Source organism: Carlito syrichta, unplaced genomic scaffold (genome assembly GCF_000164805.1).
Source record: "Carlito syrichta isolate Samal-C Ts95f unplaced genomic scaffold, Tarsius_syrichta-2.0.1 Scaffold309642, whole genome shotgun sequence".
NCBI lineage: Eukaryota > Metazoa > Chordata > Mammalia > Primates > Tarsiidae > Carlito > Carlito syrichta.
This window is the reverse complement of record NW_007253738.1, coordinates 426181-451552: the sequence shown is the minus strand read 5'-3', so window position 1 is coordinate 451552 and position 25372 is coordinate 426181. Positions and strand designations below refer to the sequence as shown.

General features: G+C 40.2%; 1 protein-coding gene across 1 annotated transcript in view; it reads right to left on the bottom strand.

Annotated features, from left to right (window-relative positions):
• Positions 1-25372, bottom strand: part of WDR27 (WD repeat domain 27) — a 181434-nt gene that overhangs the window by 99190 nt on the left and 56872 nt on the right. Inside the window, exons 17-19 of the mRNA XM_008067492.1 lie at positions 24213-24334; positions 9935-10032; positions 5945-6047 (exon numbers count right to left, since the gene is read on the bottom strand). Of these exons, the coding sequence (XP_008065683.1) occupies positions 5945-6047; positions 9935-10032; positions 24213-24334 (323 nt within the window). The remainder of the gene's footprint in view (positions 1-5944; positions 6048-9934; positions 10033-24212; positions 24335-25372) is intronic.

Sequence of the window (25372 nt, the reverse complement as noted above, 5' to 3'; positions counted from 1 at the left end):
TTTTTTTGAGTTGGAGTCTCACTCCGTCGCCCAGGCTGGAATGCAGTGGCACACTCATGGTCACCCCAGCATCGACCTGCTGGGCTTAGGTAATCCTTCTGCCTCAGTCTTCCAAGTAGCCGGAACTGCAGGCATGAGCTACCATGTCCGGCTAATTTTTTGATTTATTGTAAAGATGAAGTCTCACCAAGTTGCCCAGGCTGTTCTCGAACCCATGGGCTCAGACAATCACCTCACCTCAGTCTCCCAAAGTGCTAAGATTACAGGTTTGAGCCACCACACCCGGCCTGAAACTATTTTCATAAAGAACATACTGACTCAGAAAATACCAATATTCCCTTTCCCTCTTACTTACAAGTCAGGAAAAATAAAATTAATTTACCTGTACATTTCAAGTAGGTTTATTATCATACCCATTCTGAATTTCCTTGGACATTTTATTTTAGATCTTTTAGTGTTGACCATTTGGAATTCGAACAAAAAACTACCAATCATGGAAATTCAGACATAACAAATACTGAATATAATTGCTTCCTAAAGGTTGAAAGATAAAATGGAAACTACACTGGAAGAAACCGATGTATTTCAAATGGAAACGGCAATTTTTGGAAATGAGTGCTACACTGAGATTTAAATACAGAATGATTTATTCATTTATTGTATATATTCTTCATACACATCTTTCTCTCATCATTTATCCTATAGGAAAAAATGTTTGAAAAAAATTACAGAAAATTTCTCAAACTGGTAAAAGACATAATTTCATCAGATTCAAAACATTCAGTGAATCCCAGACATGATAAATTAAAAGAAAACTATACCTAGACAGATCAAACTCAAAATCCTGAAAAATTAAAGAGAAAATATTGAAAGCAACCAGAAAAATAAATTAGGTATACAAGGGGGCACCCCCCCAAAAAGCAGAATTATCATTTGGAGGGCAGGCCCCTTATAGCATACTCTGAATCAAACGGTCAACCAAAGTTTTTATCTGGAAGTTTTGAAAAGATTACATCACTATTTGTGGAAGAAATACCCCAACTTGTGGCAAACAGGAGACTGGGTTTTCCACCATGACAATGCACCTGCCCACACAGCAGTTGCTGTTCAGCAGTTTTTGACCAAAAATGGCATGGCGCTCCCTATTCACCCAATCACGCCCCAACCAGCTTTTTTTGTTGTTTTCTTGGATGAAAAAAGTCCTCAAAGGGAAACGTTTTGCTGATGTGGAAGAGGTGAAACAAAAAATGGCACAAGCACTGAAAGGCATCAAAATTGACAAGTTCAAAAACTGTTTTGAGCAGTGGAAAAAGTGTCTCAATAGGTGCACTGCATCAAACAGAGAGTATTTGAAGATGACTAGAGTATAAACATATAAGAATAAATACACAATTTTTAATAAATAAATTCTGGTTTGGGGGAGGACCCCTCCTTGTATAGGAAAACAATTATTGAAATGCCTCAGATTTCTCATTAGAGACAAATGCAGCCAGAAAACAGTGAACAACATATTTAAAGTGCTGTAAGAAAAGAACTGGTGAGTGAAGAATTCCATACCCATTGAAAATACACTTTAGGAATAAAGGCAAAATAAAGATAGTCTAGAATGAAAGAAAACTAAGAAAATTCATTGTGCCAGTAGAAGTACATTAAAACAAATGCTAAAGAAAATTATCAAGGTCTAAAAAAAAGAAAAGAAAAAAAGGATTTCACTAACGGGAATCTTGAATCTTAAGGAATAAGAAAAGCAACAGAAATGGTAAATGTCTAGGTAAACATAATACTCTATTATATTCCACTAAAGTCCTTTAAAATATGTATAATTGTTAAAATAAAATTTATAATATTATGTGACAGAGCTTGGAACATATGTAGAAATAATCTCATGACAACTACAATATAAAATGGGAAGGGCACAGGGACCCATGCCAGGATAAGGTCTCTACATTTCACAGGAAGTACTAAAGTATCAACTCCAAAAAGTCTGATAAAATATTAGGTATGTATATTCCAATCCCTGGAAGTACCACACACAGGTACATACCACTGTACAAAAAAATACAGTTGAAAAATAAATAAATTAAAATAGAGTTCAACAAAAATATTAAAATAATCTAAAAGGTAAAATAGAGGAAAAAACAAAATGGTAGGCTACATCCAAATAAACCAATAATTACATTAAATATAAAAGTTCTAAACACTCCAAGTAAAAAAGACACTGTCACACTGAAGAATAAGACCTGGCCGGGTGCAGTGGCTCAAGTCTGTAATCCCAGCACTTTGGGAGACCAAGATGAGGGGACTGCCTGAGTCCACGGGTTCAAGACCAGCCTGGGCAACTTGCCAAGACCTCCTCTCTACAATAAATCGACAAATTAGCAAGGCACGGTAGCGCACACCTGTAGTTCCGGCTACCTGGAAGGCTGAGGCAGAAAGATCACCTGAGCCCAGCAGGTCAACGCTGGGGTGGTCGTGAGCATGCCACTGCACTCCAGCCTGGGTGATGAAGTAAGACTCCAACTCAAAAAAGATAAGACCCAACTTAGGCTATCTATAAATACCCCACAAATTAAAATATCATGACACAGATAAATCAAATAAAGTTCAGAGGAAGATATAACATGTAAAACTAATCAAATTAAAGCTAGAATGACTGTATTAATATCAAAGTTGACTTCAGAACAAATAAAATCCACTGAAATACACACACAAACTTGAGTTCATTCATTTTTTTCTTAATTTTCAAAAAAAAATTTATTCTGTAAGTATTATGAACTGAAGTTGCTCCCCCAACTCAAGAAAAATGTGTTGAAGACCTAACCCCCAATGTGATGGTATTAGGAGGTAGGGCCTTTGAGGGGTGATGAGGTTTAAATGAGATCACGAGGGTGGGGCCCCACAACGGGATGATGGGGCATGTGAGAACCACATGAGAACATAGGGAGAAGGTAGCTGACTGCAAGTCAGGAAGAGAGCCCTCACCAGGGAAATGAATTGACCAGCTCCTTGATCTCAGACTTCCAGTCTCCAGAACTGTGAGAAACAAAGTCCTGTTGCTTAAACCATCCAGTCTATGGTAGTTTGTTCTGGCAGCCTGAGCAGACTAATGTAGAAGGGAAATATCAATATGCAGAACTGATGTAGGAAATAAGAACTGAGTGCAGTTGCACAACTAGAGAAGAAAGGCATGTGATCAAAGATTAGACTTGAATTAAGGCTGTTATTTAATGGATCAAACAGTGTTAAGTTTATAATAAAATCCAGAGACCTTAATGTATATTGAAAAATGCTTACTGAAGGTGTTTTTCTTGTCACACTGTGCTAGGCACTGAGGACATAAAATAAATAAACCAAGGTGCCTACATTAAAGAAAACCATGAGCCAAGGAGGTGCTTTTTCATCAAATGAGAGAATATGTCTCTAGGGTGCTGCCTACTCCACTAAGCTGCCGATACTGAGAACTGTACTCACATATGTGAATACATTGTATACTGAGTGTAAGAACAGTATGTTGAGTATGGTAACCAAATATTTCAAGAGAATTCAATGTGTACAGTTCACTTGCATTTGGCTTCTAAAGGAACCGGTGTATACTTGAGCTACCTCATGAATTTCCTAGGCAACATATGGGGAGGGCTCAAACCTTTCAAACACATGAAGATTTGATTTTCTATCTAAAAGCAGCAAGATATTGTAATAGCAAGCTCTGAAAGAGAAGTGAATATGACGGGTGTGTTTGAATTGGTAGATAGAGTTTTGGGTACATGACTAGATTCAGAGAAACAAATTAGAGGAAAAAACCAAAAATTTCATTATTTTGTTTGTAGTGGTGATGCTGGGGAAAAATTGCAAAAAAGTCATTTATATGCATCCAAATATTATCAAATAAATAGGACTGATTTTAACCTCTAGGTTGCTTTAATAATTTGGGGAATTATTGATTAGCTGCATGGTAAATTTCAGAATACATTGTTTTATTTTTTTAAAAAACCTGGCATTTTTCACATGATCATATCACCTCATTCAGAGAGGAGCTCCAAGTATCTATCATAGCACATGCCAAAAGTGTCAATGGGTCATGTTTACATAGTTATGAACTATTAAAATTTTAGAATAACTTTCCTATTTAAAAGCTTCTTTTAAAAGTTTGCAATGCTTTTAAATTCCATTCTTACTAGTTAAACTGAATAAAAAGGATAGTTTAGAAAATAAATCTGAATTAGTTTAACTATAAAACTTTTTTTCCAAAAAATTTATGATTTCCTTTAATTTTTAGAAATTTCTTTAAATGTTATCTTCATCTGCTCAGGCTTCTGTAACAAAACATCATACATTCAGTAGCTTATTCACTACTCATAGCTGTGGAGGCCAAAAGTGTAAACTCAAGGAGACAGCAGGTTTGGTGTCTGGTGGGGGCTGCATCTCTGGCTCAGAGATGGTACCTTCTCACTGTGTCCTCACGTGATGGAAGGGTGAGGGAGCTCTCTGGAATGTCTTTTATAAGGGCACTAATCCCCATTAAGAGCTCAACCTTCAGATTCAATTACTTCCCCAAGACCCCTCATTGTAATACCATCACATGGGGATGATGGTTTCAACATATGGATTTTGGGGGAACACGAACATTCAGTCTGCAGTATATTTTTTTAGATAAGACTTATAGACTAGCATTAAATTTTTGTCCTCCAACACATGCCCAAATCCTCACTGCTAGTACCTGTGAATGTGCTCTTATTTGGAAACAGGATCTTTGCAGATGTCATTAAATCAAGGATATCAGAATGGTCTTAGATTTAGGCTATGCCCTAAATCAATAACCAGTATTGTCTTAGTCTGTTTTGTGTTGCAGTAACAGAATACTTGAGACTGGGTAGTTTACAAAGAATGGAAACGTGTTTTCTTGCAGTTCTGGAGGCTGGGCAGCTCAAGATCAAGGAGCCAGAATCTGAGTCCTCTCATGGCAGAAGGTAGAAGAGCCAAGAGGCAAAAGGGTACTGGACTCACCTTTTGACAATGACATTAATTCCTCGTGGCCAAGTCACCTCTGAAACTCCCACCTCTTAATACTATTAACATGGCAATTACATTTCAACATGACTCTTAGAGGAGACAAACATTAAACCGTGCCAAGTGTCCGTATAAGATAAAGGACAGGGAGATGCAAGATATGCAGAGGAGGAAAGGTCACACAGATAAAAAGGCTGGCATGGCGCAGTCATGGCCCAGGAAACCCAGGAGGTGCGGCAGTCATGGGAGCTGGGGGAGCAGAAAGAGCCACCCAACTGACACCTTGACTTCAGACTCTAGTCTCCAGGACTGCGAGAAAACAAGGGTCTGTGGTTTTAAGTCACTGAGTGTGTGCAGTTTGTTATAGCAGCCCTGGGAAACTAATACAGGACTTAAAAAAAATAAATACATTGAGGACACATGGCCATGAACTAGTATCTGTTCCAGATTCACCACAAGGTGTGCCTGCATGGTGTGTAGTATGGAGGGAAGGCTGGAAATTTAACTAAAATTAGCACATTGTTTCTTAAGATCTAGAAAAGGAACATCTGGTTAGACAGGAGCTGGTAATTCACTAATTAATGTCAGCATCTTGTAATAAAAATACAGCATGCAGCTCAATGCCATTTACATAGCAGGCCTTCATAGTAGTACCATGAAATGACTAATAAATAAATATAGAAATAGATTAATGCATTAGCAAATGAATAATTAGTGCTTATCATTCTTCACTAAAAACATGAAAGCCTTTCACATCTCACATTATTATTACTAAAATACTATTACTACGTAAGAGTCTCAAAATACTGACCAGCAGTCAAGCTTAAAATGCAACAATATTAAACAGCACAACAGTGACATCTGGACTCTACATCTAGAGACCAGCAAAGAACATATATGTCTGTCCTCTACATCTAGAGACCAGCAAAGAACATACATGTCTGTCCTCGGCCCCACAAGCCACGAATCGCCCACAGGGGCTGATGGCGATGCCACATGGATAGCCACGATTTGGGTGCCCTTCAAAGCGGCGCTCACACCTACCGGGAAGAGAGAAATGCCAGAAGAAAGGACTTTTAAATTTTCACACAAATTAGAGGAAAGAAACCAACTTGTTGATTCTCTTTACAAAAAGAAACAAACTAATAGTGAAAGAATATTTTATGTGTGAGAATTGTTAAATGGTAAACAGATTATTCCTGAGTACTTTAACAATAATTCAAATACTTTTCAAAGTCTTAAATTCTCAAAGATGATAAAACTATCAGTAAATGAATTTTTTATATATAAGGAATATTAAATGATAAATGTATTCTAGAGTTCTTTAAAGGTATGAAAACAAACCTTCTAAAACCATAAATTGTTTAAATAAATTATAAAACTTTCAGCAAATGAAACATTCTATGAAGGATGGTTAAGTTTGACAACTACTTATAAAGTGGCTGTAAAAAATGAGTATATCATAAAAGGTATCAGGAATTCACACTAATTTTATTGAGAGGCCCTCCAACACCTTTGGGGATAAGCAGAGCCTTCCTAAAAAAGTGTCAGCAGGAGCTGGGCTCAGTGGCTCAGCCTGTAATCCCGTGTCTTTGGGAGGCTGAGGTGAGTGGATTGCCTGAGCCCGCAGGTTCGAGACCTGCCTGGGCAGCAAGACCTCATTTCTACAATAAATCAAAAAAAAAATCAGCTGGGTGTGGTAGTGCATGCCTGTAATTCCAGCTACTTGAAAGCCTGAGGCGGAAGGATTGCCGGAGCCCAGCAGGTCGAGGCTGCGGTGGCCGGAAGCGGCCACTGCACTCCAGTCTGGGCAACAGAGTGAGACTCCAACTCAAAAAAAAAAAATAAAGAAAGTGTCAGCAAGCATTTGCCAGCATGGGACTGGGGACCACAGACACCAATGCCAGCGGGGTACCTGTCCAAGGTGCCCGAAGTGGTAGAGAATCTCTTCCCCGCATACTGGCTGGATGGGCTTTCGTCCTTGCCCAGTAACTGAAGAGCAAAGATGCTAACTATGTGGTTATGTGCACAAACATGTACATGCATACAGACGCTCAAATACCAATTTTATCACACTGTTATACTCTATATATTCAGTGATTGTCTTCCAGAAGGTAATTATCAGGAGGTGTGTGTATACTTTTTTTTTTTTTTTTTGCTTAAAGGAGATTTTATATATTTATATGAAATATAAGACATATACAATTCACAGAACATATGTGGCAAACACTCTCTAAATTAAGCATATGACCGGAAAAAATCTGGAACAGTGTCACTGCCTAAACTGTCTAGCTTTGGAAGACAGAAAGCTAGTCACAACAAAAAGATATGCCCTTGTCTAGTTATAGTTTTTCCTTCCATGTATCTGGCTGTAAAATAAAAAAGGACTTGTACAGCTCTACATAAGCAATTTAATAACACTTTTACTTTTAAAATAAATATACATTTTTTTTATTCCCTCAGAAAAGTAGGTCTGCTGACCTACTGCAAGAACCATACTTATTTCAATATTGAATAATTAATATTTATGAGAATGATTTATATTTCCAAAACTAGTTTAGGAAAATGATTTAAGGCAGTTCAGCCAAATATTTGTTATTAGTTGGTTTCCCATACAGTGTCTGTGGTTCCACGATGTTACAGCAGAGATTCTCAGTAAGTCTCCTGGACCTTAAAAGCTGCTGCCCAAATTCTCTGATGACCACAAATAACAAATCATCAAATTCGAAGTATCCAGCTTTCAAGGAGAAGTGACTATCTGTAGTAAAGCACTATCCCTATGAGACAAGGTGATGGAGCTGCAGGAGGCTGACATGGTACCCCTGTTGGCAAGAGCACAACAGGTGAAGACACCCTGTGGTCACACAGACCGTCTACACTCGTGCCCTGTGCAGCTACCACCTTGAGTGCTCAGACAACAAACAAAGCTATTTAAGAGTAGAATGCTCCTATGCAACTGTGTGTCTGGCTACATCATATCTTAATTTGTTCATTCTGTCTCTGAAATTCAGTGTCTTATGGATTGAATGCCCACTATGTTCTAGGTAGTACCAACTCTGTAGAGATAATTCTACTGGAAAAATTCTGTAGCTGGTGATAGATGGTCATAGAAGGCGGTATGATGAATGGGTGTGAAGGCCTAGGCCATCACCGCTCACCACTATAGACTTTATGAACACCAGACACTTAGGTTGCACCAAAAGCATACCAAATAGTTTTCTTTCTTCAATATTAAATTATTCTTACCTTACTGTAACATTTTTACTTTATAAACTTATTTTCTTATCTTTTGACACTTTTGCAATAACACTTAGCTGAAATACATTATATGTCTATACAAAAATATTTTCTTTCTTTATAGCCTTATTCTATAAACTTTTTCTATTTAATTCTCTTTTAACTTTGTAAACTTTTTTGTTAAAAACTTAGACACAGCACACACCTTAGCCTAGGCCTGCACAGGGTCAGATCACCAACATCACTGTATTCCACCTCCACTGCTTATCCCACTGGAAGGCCTTCCGGGCCATATCTGGCATGGAGATGTCACCTCCTAAGGTAACAGACCTCCTGAAGGATCTGCCCGAGGCTATTTTACAACTTTTTTTTTTTTTTATAAGTAGGAGGAGTACCCTCTGAAATACTGATAAAAACTACAGTGCAGCAAATATGCGACAATAGGCGTTTCCAAGTATAGTGTAGCAAATACTTGACAATAGGTGTTTTGTTACACTCTTATGACACCACCATCATACAGTCCTTAACCAAAACGTCATGAGGCAGCAAGTGACTGTACAAATAAATTCTCATAGCTAATGTGAAATAATGATAGTAACCCTGCACATAAGTTTTGTTATTGCCTTCATTAATAAGGAAGCAAATATTGTTATATCACAAATGTCCAAATATTTTGATAAATGTATGTCAGTGTAAATGGCTTTCTTTGTAATCCTATATATTTCATTTTATGCATTTAAAAACCTTCTTCAAAAAGTGTCCAAAGTTGTTCATCACCAAATTGTCAATGGCAAAGGCAACAAGGTTAAGAATCCTTATCCTAGCCGGACTCAGTGGCTCAGCCTGTAATCCCGCGCCTTTGGGAGGCTGAGGTGAGTGAATTGCCTGAGCTTGAGGGTTCGAGACCCACCTGGGCAGCGAGACCTCATCTCTACAATAAATAAAAAAATCAGCCGGGCGTGTTAGCGCATGCCTGTAATTCCGGCTACTTGGAAGGCTGAGGCGGAAGGATCGCTGGAGCCCAGCAGTTCGAGGTTGCGGTGGCCGGGAGCGGCCACTGCACTCCAGTTTGGGTGACAGAGTGAGACTCCAACTCAAAAAAAAATTAAAATAAAATAAAATAATAATAATAATAAAAAAGAATCCTTATCCTAAAAGATTTATACATATCTTGCTGCCAAGACAAGGTGCTTTCTAACTTTTGTAGAATATATGTTCAAAGTCCACCAAAGCAACTAAAACAGGCATGATGTAGAACGAAAACTGATTTAACGAAATACTCTCCCCAAAGAGATAGGTGCCCTGACGAGGTAGGAAAAGTAGACTCGGAGAAGGGTGCTGTCACCCCACACCCTGTGAGCAGTGCTCACCCGTGGGGAGCAGGGCATCCCACCTTGGAATCATTGCAGTTTAAGCACACCAGTTGCCTCCCTCCCTGCCTCGGATACTGAGGGCGCTTTCGGTTACCCTCCTGAGCTACGGGTATGGAAAAGGAGAGGCCAGTCCCCAGTACCTCACCATTCCAAACCTACAGTCACCTGTTCTGTGCATAAGTCAGTCTTTTCTTAGGTTGGCCTCTGTGCACAGATTAACCACAGTTTATCGCATTTGGAAAAGAAACAGAGTTGGCTTGCAGCTCTCAAGCGCCCCCCCCCCCCCCCCCGCAAGACTGGGTGCAGCCAGGCCTCACCTCAGTGTTCTCAGGTCCCACAGTTTTATCCCATCACCAATGGCCACAGTCAGGAAAAGGTTATACATCTGGAATTGTTGGGCTGTAAATGCTGATCCCTGCAATTATAAGGGGGAACATCAAGATGCGTGTTTAAAGGTGAGTTCATCAGCATCACACTAATGGCATCTAATAATATCTGAGACTAAAAAAAAAAAAAAATCAGCACAAAGTTTTCCTTTTTATAACAATTTAAGAATTAGACTCCAAAAATTTTCACATAAAGGAATTAAGGGTAGTACGTTTTAACCTTGAGCATCACTGCTGCATGCACTCTCTAAAGTAATGTCGCTGAGAGCTGCAGAACTATAAAACAGTCAAAGCCAAAAGACAAAGCTGGTAACAAATCAACATTTATTTTTAAAGTGTCAATCATAAGTCATATGCAATAAGTCACCTGAAAGACACCCCTGACGAAAGCACTGAAAGTTAAGGTCAATTATTGATCTGCTGACGACCAAGCCTGAGATGCTCCAAAGATTCCTGTCTGCTTGGTGCAGTCACCTGCTGAGGATCCCTGTAAGGTCCCAGACCCAACTCCAATCTGTTCTCTTCCCCATGCTGCCATCAGAAAAAATGTTGTTGTAATCTAAAACGTATCACTGAATTAAGTTAAACTGAGCTCCATCTAGAACCACTTGGCACAAAATATTACTTCAGGATATGCTGATTCATAATGATCTCCATCTTCCTTCCACGTCAAGCATATCCAAAATATTAAGACAAATTTCATGAAGAATAGCCATGGCATTTATGCTTAAAATATACCCAGAAGTCATTCTTTACTCACAAACAGGAAGTAAGTTCAATAATGAATAACAACTAATATATACTGAGTCTTACTCTGTGGCAGACAGCATTCTAAGCATTTCACAATAGTTTATGCAATACAAACTATTTCATACCCATTTATAAGCAAGGAATCTGGCACACAGAGTCCTTTTATTGTCTCACAGCTATAAAGCACAACACAGTTCAGTGTCCCACAAACTGGCCCCAGGACAGGATAGCTTGATAACTCCTAGTATGACATAAAAATAATTTAGCAGACATCCCACAAATATTTAGAGACTATCTACCAAATGTTGGCATTATGTAAGGCTCTCAGGAAAAAAGAAGGAAGCAAAGGCCGAGTCTCGTGAAAGAGACAGACGTTGGCAGTGGCAGCTTCCCACAATTGCAAGTTTATTGAGGCTGAAAAGTAGAAAACCGAATAGAACAGATACAATATTTAAGGGTCAAATCTTTCAAGGGACAAAGAATTTTAAAATATTTTATTCAATCCAATAGAGGGTGAGGCAGAAAAAAGAGAAAAAAAACCCAAAACTATTCATGATCAGTAGAAAGCACAAACATTTCTAAAAGTAGGTGAAAACTCAGGTCTGGTGTGGTAGCTCATGCCTGTAATCCCAGCACAGCAGAAGTGAAAGGATTCCTGAGTCCAGGGGTTCAAGGTCAGCCTGGGCAATTTGGCAAGACTTAATCTCTACAATAAATCAAAAAATTATCTAGGTATGGTGGTGCATGTCTGGGGTGTGTAAGGATTGCCTGAGCCCAGCAGGTCGAGGCTGCGGTGACGATGATCATGCCATTGCACTCCAGCCTGGGCAAAAGAGTGAGACTACAACTCAAAAAGAAAAAGAAAAGTAGACGAAATATCACAAAATAATATCAAATTTTTGAACAACCATAATAATTGCAAACAGACTAAACTCAACAAGAAAGAGAAGATATTCTTAGGTTAGATTTTAAGAAAAACACTTAAAGCAATTTTTAAAATATACATTTTAAAGTGAAAAGTAGGAGGAAAACAGCATATGCTAACTACAAGGAGGCAAGATTGCATGAGCACTAGAAAAAATAGAGATAAGGCAAGAAAGCCTAATTAGAAGTAGTTTCTTTAAAAAAAAAAAGAAGAAGAAGATAAAAGGAACAACTACACATGAAAATATAAAAAGCCTGAATTTAATATGCCTAACAACATGACCCTTAAATACATAAAGCAAACACTAATAAAATTATAAAGAGAAACTGGCAAGATTATATCCATAGAAGATTTTAACATATTTCTCTCACTAGTAAAAAAAAAAAAATCAGGCATACAAAATATTAAAAAGACTTGAACAATTTAAAAATAATAACAAAGTGAGCCTATGAATATCATGCAAACATGTACCCAATAGTAGCAAAAAAACATTATTCTCATATACATGTGTAGTATTTATACAAACCAAACCAAAATTAAGTTTCTCAATAGATGCAAAATCTCAAAAGATACCAAGAAAATCAATACTATGCAGATATCGAGCACTTGCTCTGAATACAATGCCTTAAAATTAGAAGTCAATAACCTAAAGAGTTTACCAAATTAACTTATAAACGTGGAAACTGAAAAGCACACATCTAAAGCCTGAGTTGAAAATAAAATAATGAAAATTAGAAAAATAGTATATGCCAAAACTGGCAGAGTGCATTACAGCATTATTCAGAGCCTGTAATTACAAAGGCTTAGGTGCATTTGTCAAAAATGCAATGGAGTGGATGAAAAGCAAACACGTAACATGAAGTAAAAGTCAAGAAGCACAAAGATGCCATTTGATGCCATCACCTAAAAGCGTTTAACAATGCACTGTGTTGCTTCTCAATGAACACTTGGGAAAGACCTACACCAAGTTCAGTAGCTGTTATCAAGTAAACTGGGAGGAATAGATGAGGGTACACTTTTATCTGCATCAATAATCATTTCATTTCTTTTTTGAAAAATGTAGCAAGATTTAAAAGAAAGCAAAATAATACCCATGACTATTTCTGAAACCTAAAATCTTCTGTATATCAAAATTATTTCATTTAAAAAGCTTTTTAAGCCCTTACATTTTTTATTTTTCAATTCAAATTAGCTGTCTAGTACTAGATATTTACATTCCCCCAAGAAGCAAATATCTTATTCAGAGACAGAAAAACAGGAATAATATCTTGTCAAGTTTTAAAAATATATATGGTAAAAACACTTGCCATGATTTTTAAATATTTCAGTGATCATAAAAGTCTCATGTACTCTCATTCTAAAAATGAGCCACTTAATGATATAATACACGGCTTAAAACAGGAAGCATGACCACCACTTTTTGATGTACTTGGCACTCTAGCTAATACAGTGATAAAATGAGTTGAATTCTAAAATAACTAGGAATAATTCTCAGAAGAGATTATTTTAGTGGTGGTGCTCACCAAAAAAAAGCATTACTGATGCATGACTAATGTGGTTATTCTGGTTACTAATCTCAAAAGAAATCAGAAATGGCCTATGTTATATTTTACTGGAAATACAGCATTTGGGCCAATTACGACCTGAGCTTCTGTGTGAGGATGTGTAGGATGACTACATGAAAGGAACAATCCCATACAGGTGTGGTTAGTGTGAACACTTGATATACATTGCACAACAGAACAAAAATTCAAGAGAAGTTAAAAAAAAACTATTAAAAAACAATAGCGTTAAACCCTAGTAACCTTATACTTTTGCCTTTTCATCCTATCAAATACCATTCGGAGCTTTATTTTCAGGAAGTAAAACCAGTTATTTTCCCATAAAAAGCCTCAGAACTATTTTTCCTAATACACCACCTCCCATCTGCGAGCACACCACAGTGATTTGCAGAACACCACATTAGCCACTGGGAGGCTGCATGGCTTTGAGAGGGTACCGCTCCCCCTGTCATGGCTCAAGCTGTTATAAAGTGTAGGTGTGTCAAACAGTTCCCTAAAGCACAAACTCTCAACAAAAAGACATTTCAAAAGCGAGGAACTCTCCTTCATTGGTAAGTTTGATGGTCATGGTGTTGTTCCAGGAAGGCAGGCCACCCCTAACCCACACCCCTTACAAGCGCTCCCAGGCCCACCTGTAGAAGCAACCTCATCTGAGCACGTGTAGTGAAACGACGAGGCCTCTTCTGGCACAACTCAGATGGGGAGTGCCACTTTGAGTACCAATGTCAACTGTCCAGGGGTCCAGAGGGAGAAGACAGCACTTCCAGCCTTCAGTTACTACCTGAAGATGGATTAAATCGTAAACCTACCTCCCAGCCCAGGCCACCGCCATCTCCGGAGCTGCCTCTCTGCATTGCCACCTGCGCCCGAGTCTCCTGCCTTCAGGACCCGGGAAGGAGACAGGTACCACAGGGCATCCGAGCAGAGGTCAACTGGAGGAGTTGTCTCATAAGGCTGCTACTGATGGAGGAAGCACACAGGGGAAGAGCCTGGAGGGGCCCTGGACTGGTGCCCACATGGGCGAGAGCTTTGGGGAGTGCGTGAAATGCAGCTGCTCCTGGGCATAGCTCTATGGGAGCTGCCTCCAGGGGGAAGGGTGGTCTCCAAAGAAGATCCCATTGCAGTCTCCTGCAGCGCCCTCCTGGTCATGCTGGAAAGTCTAGTTTTCAGCGCCGAACAGAGCAAATCGGGAGCACATGTACCTTCCCGGGGGTCCACTCGCACCAGCAGATGAGGTGTGCAGCCTCTCCCCAAACCGAGACTAGATTCAGACAATCACGTGCCCAGCCCTAGCTACAATAATCCCACTCCCTAACAGCACAGTCCCTCTCACCACAAGGCATCTCCCTAGGCTTGAGTGGTGATGCTGAGTTGAGCCACCGAGCATAAGCCCCTTGCAGCTGGGACCAGGCACCGTGCCCTTCTCTCATCACACATCTGTACACACAACACACGTCATGAACTCACATTCCTGCTCAGGTTCTGTGATGGGGCCTTGTGTACCCAGAGAAACCCCAGAGTCCCAACAAGGGCCATCCAGCCTACAGGACTGTTCCCTCTCTCAGTCAGACCTCTGACATCCTTGCCCTCAGCCTCGTGACATGGCCCCACTCCTGGCACTCTGCTCCCCCAGATGTACGTCTGATCCTTCCCTCCTCCACAACTGGCCGCTCCCCTGTTCCTGACCAGTACAGAGCACTTGACCCTGTGTGAACATGTGTGTTCTTCTGTAAGGTGCATGCTCCTCACATACAAGGACTCTTTACACGTGTATTTATGGAACAGTGCCAAGCCCAGAGTAGTTGTTCAGAGACTTTTCTATTTTCTTTATTCCAATAGCTTTAAGGGGTACAAGTAGTTTTTGGGCTGGGTTTTAGGTGCATCCACCACCCAAGAGGTATTTTAAATAAATTAATATACAGATACACACATATCGATACCCATACATGCATGCACACATGCATACCTATATACATGCACTTATGCAAGCACATGCGTACCTGCATATGCATGTATACGCATGCACACATACACATGCACACATGAGTATGCACATTTATACATATATATATACAAGCACACGTGCATGCATATATACATGCTCCTATGCATGCATGTACACACACATGCACATACGCACATACACATATGCATATGTACACACATTCATGCAGATGCACATACACATGCGCGCACACACATCAAATTTAAGGTGAAGGAGTTGAAATAAGCACTGACACATTTATCTACATTATCAGAAGCAGGTATCAAATTAATGGTTTGGCCCAAAGGCAGACTGTAACCACCTGGCTAACCTGGGGTTATTTGGTTGAATTTTCAGAGACAGGAAAGAGAACCACTTGGAAAACAAGATCTTAATAAAGCCTAATCTCCTCAAAGAGATGAAGAAATTACTGAAAAGAGTTTTATATAGCATCTACTGTTACTCATTATTTATAACAGAGCCATAAAATCAGGAAACTTCCCAAAGTGACTCATTCTGCCTTGTAAGTAAGCGACAAGTTGCTCTTTTCCTCCTCAGGAGAGTGCCGCACAGCGTCATGACAGGTGCTGAGAGACATGCCACACAGCCTGCCCATGGTCCCTGGCAAGTGGGCACACAGAAGAGCAGCCCCTACCTGGGTCATGGCCAGCGCCAGCCGCAACCCTTGGGGGTCGTCTTCTAAGGGGCCCTGCCACCAGGAAACTGGGGCTGCACTTAGCAAGGATGGTGCCAGGTTCTCATTCAGATGGAACACCGGGACTGATGCCAGGAGCCCACTGCCCGAGCAGACCACCTACCCATGCTTCCTCCCATGAGGATGGACTTCAGAGGCCCCAAGGGCTCAGCTTAGAGACACCAGGGGGCCTTGACACCTGAAGGCTGAACACAGGCTGCAGAACCCACTCGCAGCATTTCCACAAAAATAAAACTCCTTTTTACTTTTTCACATCTAGTGCATCTAGTGAAACCAATGTAGTGTTAATAAACAACCAAGGTCACCGGTACTTAGGTCACCTAACTCTCTCAGGCCCTGGCACTGTGGACTAGTGGGCGGGAAACACCTCTCCAGGAGCGTGATAAAATGCAGGGTTCTCGGCACCTTCTCAGCACAAGGATAACATCAGTCCTTCCAAGCTTTCCTGTTGCTATTTCTAGTTGTTTACTAGAAATAGCTAAACAATACTTAAAAGTCTAGAGATAGCTTAAGTGTATTTAGTAATAACAATTGTAAAAGTTGTTTAGATTAAACAGCATAGGACAATAAAACCACTGACACTCCAGTGAAGAAATTCATAACAGCACCTACAAATGCTTTCCATAAACTAGCTCCTGCTGTTGACAGAAAGTATATTCTCCTCCTTCATGTGCTTTTAAAATGTTTCCTCTGGGTTGTTCATCATCCTACATTTATAAGCCTTTGATTTACAGAAAGAATGCTACTTTTAAAATGTTTTTAATTACTGCACTATACATTAAAGGAGTCAATTGGAATGAAAAATGTTCTGAAAAAAGATCATTTAGAGCTAGCATAAAAGCTGCGACTTAGAAAACAGACAAGAGTAAAGTTGCAGACTTGCAGGGAGGGGGTTAGAAGGAGTACTCATTACTGACCCTGTCACTCTTGCTCAAGGTTTTACTTAGTGTCTGGTATAGATATAGATTTTCTTTTTTCTTTCTTTCTTTTTCTTTTTTTTTTGAGTGGAAGTCTCACTCTATTACCCAGGCTGGAATGCGGTGGCACACTCATGGCCACCATGGCTCGACCCGCTGGGCTCAGGCAATCCTTATACCTCAGCCTCCAAAGTAGCTGGAACTACAGGCATGCACCATCATACCCAGATAATTTTTCTTGATTTACTGTAGAAATGAGGTCTTGCCAAGTTGCCCAGGCTGGTCTCGAACCCCTAGGCTCAGGCAATCCTCTCACATCCACTTCCCAAAGTGCTGGGATTACAGGCGAGAGTGGATACAAATACAGATTTAAATGCATTCTCTTCTGTCATGCTTATCAAACACCCAAGGTTGAATCTGAAAGGCTCGTACCAGCTGTCAATCCTGGAGCTCCTGTGCTGAATAATGTCCAAACTGCGGAGGAGGCAGCTCTCATGGTAATCACTCACACAGACCCCTCAAAACCGCCAGGACTAGGCGTTTGAGCTTTGACTAAGCAAGCAGTTTTTGAGCACTGACTGTATGCCAGCAAGGTGTGGCTCTGCTCTCAAGGCCAGAATCTCACAGAAGAGGCTGACCACAAGCCGTCCCAACCACATTGATGAGGCCTGTATGGTGGTATGGACACAAGACCAAGTCAGGGACCAAGAGAGAAGCAGGGACGCCTTGTGGGGTAGTGACGGCAGCTGGGCCTGGACACACATGGAGAACTCGTTGGCCCATCCAGGCACAGAGCAGCAAATGTACAAATAATGCTGAGCCCAACTTGCCTATAGGCCCCAAGGGCTGAAGTGCTATGGACTTGCCTAATGGGGTCACGCCTATGTTTCAGGAACAGCACTGTGTAGAACTGGTCACTAGGCAGCTGGAGCCAGGAAGCCAGTATGAGACTCACAACCTCCGGGGGCCCACAGGCTGTGCGCCCATCACACTGACCTATCTATGACACTGGGGGCTGGGGACATCCTGAGTTCCACGCCCATGACGCAGGGCACCGTGAGGACACTGCTCATCCCTAATCAGCAGGCAGACCACATTTGTCACAGAGGAGGTACCCAACACCCCTGAGCTGTCCCCATTGCTCCTGTGACAGCATAATGGGGAATTTGGGATCTCCATGCAATCCACAGAAGCTGCTTCCCAGATGTTCAGCTGAGGCCAGACCAACCAGGATGACCACCACTAAGGTGCCGAAAGAGATGCAGCCAAGGTGCGGCACAGGGTCTGAATGCCGGCAGGTGTCACCACAGTTGCTGGAAACTTCTGAAGAACTGAGCAAATACTGAACTGATGAGGTTTGGGTTCTAGAAGGCACTGGCCAGTTGAGATGCAAGATAGACTCAGACTCAACTTGCCCGCTGCAGGAGCCCAGTGGCAGGCGGCACGTGGGTAGTAGATGAGCAGGGCTGGGCTGGCCTTACTGGGCTTTGCACTCACCTGGGATGGCAGGACAGGAGCAGCCATGGGTGGGCAGTGGCACATGCACGAGCTGAGGCTGCTGCCTCCTGTGGACCCAGATCCAGGGCACAGCAGGCTGTGCCAGGCTCCCTGTACCTCAGTGGGCTACGTGCCCATCCCTGGGACCCTCCCTTTGGTTGGCTGTCCACAAGCCTCAGCCCAGGACCACCTCCTGCAGAAAGCCTTCTCTACCCACCTTTATTATAAGCTGAACACATGCCATTGCCAGTGTACCTTTCTGTCTCCAATCTGTAAGGGTTTTCTGAGGATAAGTATCATGCCATCTTACTCGCAAGTCCACAAAACGTAGCACATAATGTGTTCAAAATGTGTCTGTTGAAGAAATAAACCAAGGTGGTTTACTCAACAGTAGAGCACGTTTGATTGCAATGATCATCCTTCACAGAAGTGGTTTCAAACACAGAGAACCAATATTGCCATGGTCGTGTAGAAATCTGAGATGAAGAGCGGATGTGGCAATATCGCCTGGTGGATCAGGTGTAAGGAGGGCCCTGGGCTGTGTGGATGCCTGCAGTGCCATCAGCTCATCACTGGGCCACGAAGGACAGTCTGAAACCCAAATTCTACAGAGGTCTCACTATATAAGCACAGCAGGTTTCTGATTTAAAAGTCCACAATTTGCTAAAATTGTGACTAGTGCTCCAGGGTTATAGAATAAATTATTGTTTCCATGTTCTTTACTGACTCCTAACCCTCATCCACATTGCTGACCTCCAACGTACATTTAGAAACAACAATGTTCATTAAATTAAATGTTCAGTAAGTTAAATTGGAAAAGAATAAAGTTCAATGTTCTAAATCTTGAAGATGAGTGTATTTTAATGAAGCCAACAAAACAGAATCATCATTTTTTTAAGACAAGTTTTCATTGTGCTACAGACTGACTTCTTCATATATCTTCTCTCCAAGCAAATGCTTAATGGGTTGAAGTGTTCTAAAAAATATCTATGATCATTTTTTCCAATAAAGTCTCTTTTTAAAAGCCCGAATGAAGCCAAATGTAAATATACTGTAAACACTGTCTCTTCTGGTTCATAGTCTCCAAAAAACACATTTTACTCAATTATCAAAATAAAAATAAAGACAATAACCCAACAAAGTTTAAACAAAATCAGCACTAAGGGAAATGATCAAGACAACATTGAACTTTGGACTCTGTGTATTAGAGCACCGCCTACTTTGCACCTAATACATGCCAGCCAACACTCTAAGTCAGTCCTGTGGCTCGGAGGCTGCGAGACCTGAGCGTCTCTGTCCTTCAGGGGAGGGTGCTGTGTGGGACAGACTCACCCACAGACAGATGCAGCCATAAGTATGGGGTGTGGTGTGAGGGGTCAGTAGTGGGTTGACCTAGTCAAGATAATGGGCTCACTCAGGATAACCAGTTTAGATGGTGAAGAGGAAAGGAAATGGCATCCAGGCAATAAGAGGCAGGCAACAACCCTGGAGTCCAAATCCCGGCTCATGCCCTATGCAAAGGGAGGAAGGAGGTGGGAGGAGGAAAGGTCCTGAGCTGGTCCCTTAGTCCTAGACTCTGTGTCTTCATCCATAGAATGTCCTCATGGGACATTGTGAGAATCACTCAGCACTCCACAGGTCCTTAGCTCCAGCTATCACACTCAGAAAGCCTGTCTACACAGTTGCTTGCAAGTACCTACTGGTTACTCAATGCTATGTTCTGATTGTTGGTGTCTCTCAAGAATTCACATGTTGAAACCTAGGGCACAATGCAACAGTATTAAGAGGTAGGGCTTTGGGGAGATGATTAGACCCATGAGGGTGGAGCCTCATGCATAGGCATAATGCCCTTATAGGAGATGCTCAGGGGAGTTTGCCTTCCCTTCTGCCATGTGAGGATGCAGCAAGAAGGCACTATCTTTGAAATGGAGAACACTCAGGAGACACAAATCTGCTGGCACCTTAATCATGGACTTCCTAGCCTCCAAAATTGTGAGTAACAAATTTCTGTTTATAAATTACCCAGTCTGAGATATTTTGTTACGACAGCCTGAACAGACTGAGACACCCAGCATGTAGGGCCTTCAGGTACACTAACCCCCTTTTTTTCCCCCAGTTCTGTCAGCTTTATTTATATTAAGTGTCCTATCCAGTGCGTTTTTTTACTTTAAATACCATATTTTTACTGTAAGTTTTCTACATTTAGCTACACAGATACTTATTATGTTACAATTGCTTATAGTATTCACTAACCCACTTTCATGATTTTAAATATGAGTATGTCTACAGGAACAGAGCAAAGAGCAGGAAGTTCAGGACACCACAGCCTTCAGTCCAAAGTCTCTGACTCTGTGGGAAGTGGAACAAGTTAACTTAACCTTTCATTTTTCTATTGTATGAACCCTTACAGTCCTCATAAAAAAAGCCTTATGTGACAGTATGTGAGAATGGGTGATTCCAGTTAAGATGCAGCCCTCTCTAATCTTCCCAGGACAGAGAAAATATCCCATCCCCATCGCTTCAGGAACTCTCTCAGGTCACTTATGGTACTTATAGCCATCAGCTTTGTATAGATGCTAGTTACATCCAATCCAACCACCTTCTTTGCTGCAATTTCTCTGAAAACCGAAAGCATACCCAGTCTAGCTCCTGATCTTATACTGTTGCAAGTAGAAAAATTCTTGTGCATTCATCCTTAAAACTCATGGGAACAAAAGAATTGTGTGAGATGAGTTGCAAATGAAAATGAAGAATTTTCTAAAGCAATATCCACCAGCCTTCAGAAATTTATATTTAAAAATAAGAAGAGCAGCCCCCATTTAATGAACACAGACCATGCTGAGACATTTACATGTGTTTAACCCTTTAACAGAGAAAAGAATTGTATGCAAAAGGATAAAAAACTCTTCTATTATAAAATGGGAACAGAGAGTAAAGGAAACAAGAAGATTACAAGATGTCATACCAAATAGCATCACATCAAATGAAATGAAATAATTTCTCTTGAAAATACAAGAAAAACTTTTTAGCTAAGTTTGGAAGAAATTGTCTTTACCATCTTAAAGGTAGAATTTTATTTTTAAGTTATAGATGAAAAAAAACTTTAAAACACCGAAATTATATTTTTGTATTTGCAACCAAAACATCTAAAATAATTTAAAACAAATTCAGGAACTAAATTGAAAAAAAAAATTCAGACTGTGCTCTAACATGCCAAATTTTAATCTCAACCAAGTTTTTACGATTCTGTCATAAACCCCAGAATGAAATAAAGAATAGAACAGTAAGAGAAAGAGAAAATGGGATTTATAATGGAAATGCTGACAGGCCATTTTCCAAATGCCAAAAATAAAATATAATTGGCTTTGAAATGACCATCTTTAATAAGAGTCATGCACAACAGCTACAAAAATGAAGAAAGATTTTTCTGATAATTCACAATACTTAGAGACAAGAAGCAGCAAGTGTCAAGAAGCATGGTAAGAAATTTGTTTTTAAATGTGAAACTTACAATACTAGAGAAACTTGCATATGAGATTCATGAAAGAAAAACTTTAACTCAAGAATGACAATATTTGACGAATTTAATCAGGTCTCCTCAAATTATATTATCTAAAGACTCATAGGGAGTCTAGAAAAACTGACCAAATACACAACTACATAACATTCCAAGACAGACATTTTAACATTAGCAATCTTTATCTTTAAATTTTATATATTGCATTTTGAGAATAATACATCAAATTTTTAAAATGCTATTCATCAAACTTTAACCTCTAAATCTATGTGCAGACTAAGTTTTTCAAGAAACCACTTGCTCTCTAGATTTACATCTAATTTCTCATGCAAAGAGCCATACCCTTTGCTTTCTGTTGGCATCAGTCAGGTGTGGCTCAAATCAGCATGTGCTGAGTGGGCAGATGCCAGGGTCTAGGTACTGCAAAGGTACAAAGATGACAGAAACCATAATCTGCACTCAGGTATCTTAAAGTCAAATGCCTTTGCCCGGAAGTTTCCCTAAATACATTTAGCAAATCAGACTTATACTTTAACATTCCACATCAAAATATTAGCTATAAATATCTCATTAAGTTGCACCCAAATTTAAAATGAATTGTAACACCTAAAAAAGAAGATGAGTATTAGGCTAACAGTCATTTAAAAAGTCAATGACTCATTGACTTTTAAAAGCTCAGAAATATATAAAGTTTAATCATCAAATCTTTAACTCTACTTAATGTTGACATATTTCTGTAAAATTGTTAGCATAAGCTCAAGGATCTCAAGAACAAAACAGTATGCATAATCCTACCATAAATCACCAAACAGATTCCTTTTCGTCACAGCACTTCACAGAAGAAATAAAAATATAAGATACTACACACAGCACCAATTTGACGAACATAACTTTGTTTTTGAAGTTTGCTATCTTAATGGCCTCATAAAGAAGTTACAAAATTCTTCAAAGGGATTCTTCATTTTTCTGAGGGACCTACTGCACAGTGTTTAAAAGCATGTTTGTTCTCCTTTTATTTAGTAAGAGTCCGTGCAAATAAAAAAAGATACAGAAAAATAATCATTCTGTTCTTCAGCAACTACCTCCAGACTAGTAGTTCCCAGAGTGTTACACAAACCAAAAAAGCCTTCTCCTTTCATAACGTGAAATAGCCATTAATAATCTGCCAAGGAGATATGATCAGAAAAAAACATCAAGACACGATGCCTGTCTGAGGGCTCAAAGGTCTCCCTCCATGACCAGCATGCCCATAGCCCAAGCAAGGAGGTGGGTTTCCCCACTCAGACAGCCTCCAGGGGTCTTCCCAGGCTTAACCCAGAGCTTTGGCTACACCCCTGCTAAGTCCCTGGACCGGCTTCTCTTCAGAGACGTGCAGACTGGCACAGGTGGAACGTCTTCCTGGACATACACCTGAATTCAGGGGCCTCTCAAGCTGTACTCCCGAACAGCCTTCCTGAGACCCCAACACCTCTAGCCCCCGACTCCAAAAGAGACACTGGAATAAATGTGCTTCAACGTAATTGAACTCCACAACCTAGAATTTGTACTCTCTCCCCCATCTGAAATGACTAAAAATCTCACAAGCTATCAGACCATGCCTGCCCTGTTAAACAAAAATTTAAAGTAAGTTTCACAAAGATGTTAAACTGTGGACAGCAAAGTCTCTTTGACAAACATAGTAAACTTCACTTAGCAAAACAACACCCTTGAATAAAGACACAAACGTCAGAAGGCACTGTTAAGTAAATTCTTAACCTGGAAAGCCTTTCTAATCATATATATAACAAAAAACAAAACAAAAACAAAGTTTTGTTCACAAGTCTTAGATGTTCTTTGGGATAACAAAGTGTCTTTTAGACTGAACAGTTATGACACAATGAATTCATCAAAACAGTCTTCTCCCCCACCCCACCCCATCCCGTGGATATGTTTAAACTGTGTCTCTGTCAAAGTGGACTGGCTGTATCCAAGACCTTCCACCTGGGAAGACAAGCCATCGCTTCAGCAAGGCTGCTCCACAGTCCCATAGACTCTAAGTTTCTTCCATTCATTCCAATTACTGCTTGAAATACCTAAACCCTACCAAGTTTTAAGTGAGAATATATTACTAGCAAAGTATAAATATGGGCCCATCAAAGACAAAAGTACAAAAATTAACATTTAGTACAATATTAAAGTATCTGCTAAGGTCAAACATCAAGGTTTAGAATGCTAATAATTCATAAGAATTAACACTGAGTTTAGAAGCAAACAGTTCTGAGTTGCATCATACATTCGCAACTGCTAAACACTTTAAGCACACAATTTTAAAAATGATGTATACTGTCCAAAAACTTACTCACTTTATTTTGGCAAATTTGATGGACAGGCCGTGAATGGGCTTCTGCTACCACTGCTGCACTGCAGCTGACATTGAGGTCGAAAACTTCCAAGGTTCTGTTCCTGCCAGCTGCGAGTACAATGTCTGCATAATTCTGTTAGGGAGCGCCACTCAGTGATCTCGCCCTGGGGAATGGACAGTTCCCTCTTTCATTAATAAATGTTGGAACCTTAGAAACTCACAAAAGGATGACCAGTTAAGAACGTCTGAAGTTCCACAGGAAAAGTTCTGAGTCCAGTCTAGATCCCTCTCATCCAGTCCCAGGCACTGGCAAAGCAACTGGGCAAGGGTGGAAGAGCTGCTGAGGAAGAGGGAGACCACGGGCATGTCTATTTTGATGTGGAAGTTCTACTTTTAGAGACATGGTGCTGAGATGTCCATAAAATGCCATGTTGAGACATTACATGCAGTTGACTATGCAAATTCTGGGCTCAGTAGACCGGTTTGACTAAGAGGAGACAACAGAACTCCCGGAGGGGATGGCATTATCAGGCAGACTTCACAGGTGAAGTTCACAATCTCTGTGAAGTGTGTTGTCAGGAAACTGGAATCCTTCAAAATATGGTATATGAAGCACAGTTTACAAATTTAGGGCTCATGTAACCACCAAAACTACCTAACCTTCAGTGTTCACCCCTGAGTACTGTTATAAAAATCACACATGGTAGAAATACAAAGAGAACTAGATTCAGTGGTAAATCCAATGCTAACACCAAAATATGCCAAAACTCCAATTTAAGCTAGAACAATCAAAATGACATTTTTTGCTAGGTGTTTTTTTTTTTTTTGAAGCAAGAATTCTAGCATAAAAATACCACATTTCTAACTAAAATATACTAGAACCTCACAGTACTTTCAGTTCAACTATAAAACCCTTCAGTAGAGAGCAACTTAGATCCTTGAATAAATTAAAATTTTATAAAATTAATTCCTAAAGATCAGTTTTTCTTATAAATAAATTAAAATTAATTTTTTAAATTAAAAGTGAGGTTAGCAAGACTGGGCACAGTGGTTCACCCCTATAATCTCTGTACTTTAGGAGGATATGATGGGAGGACTGCTTGAGCCCAGAAATTCGAGACAAGCCTGGGCAACACAGCAAGACCTTATTTCTACAAAAAA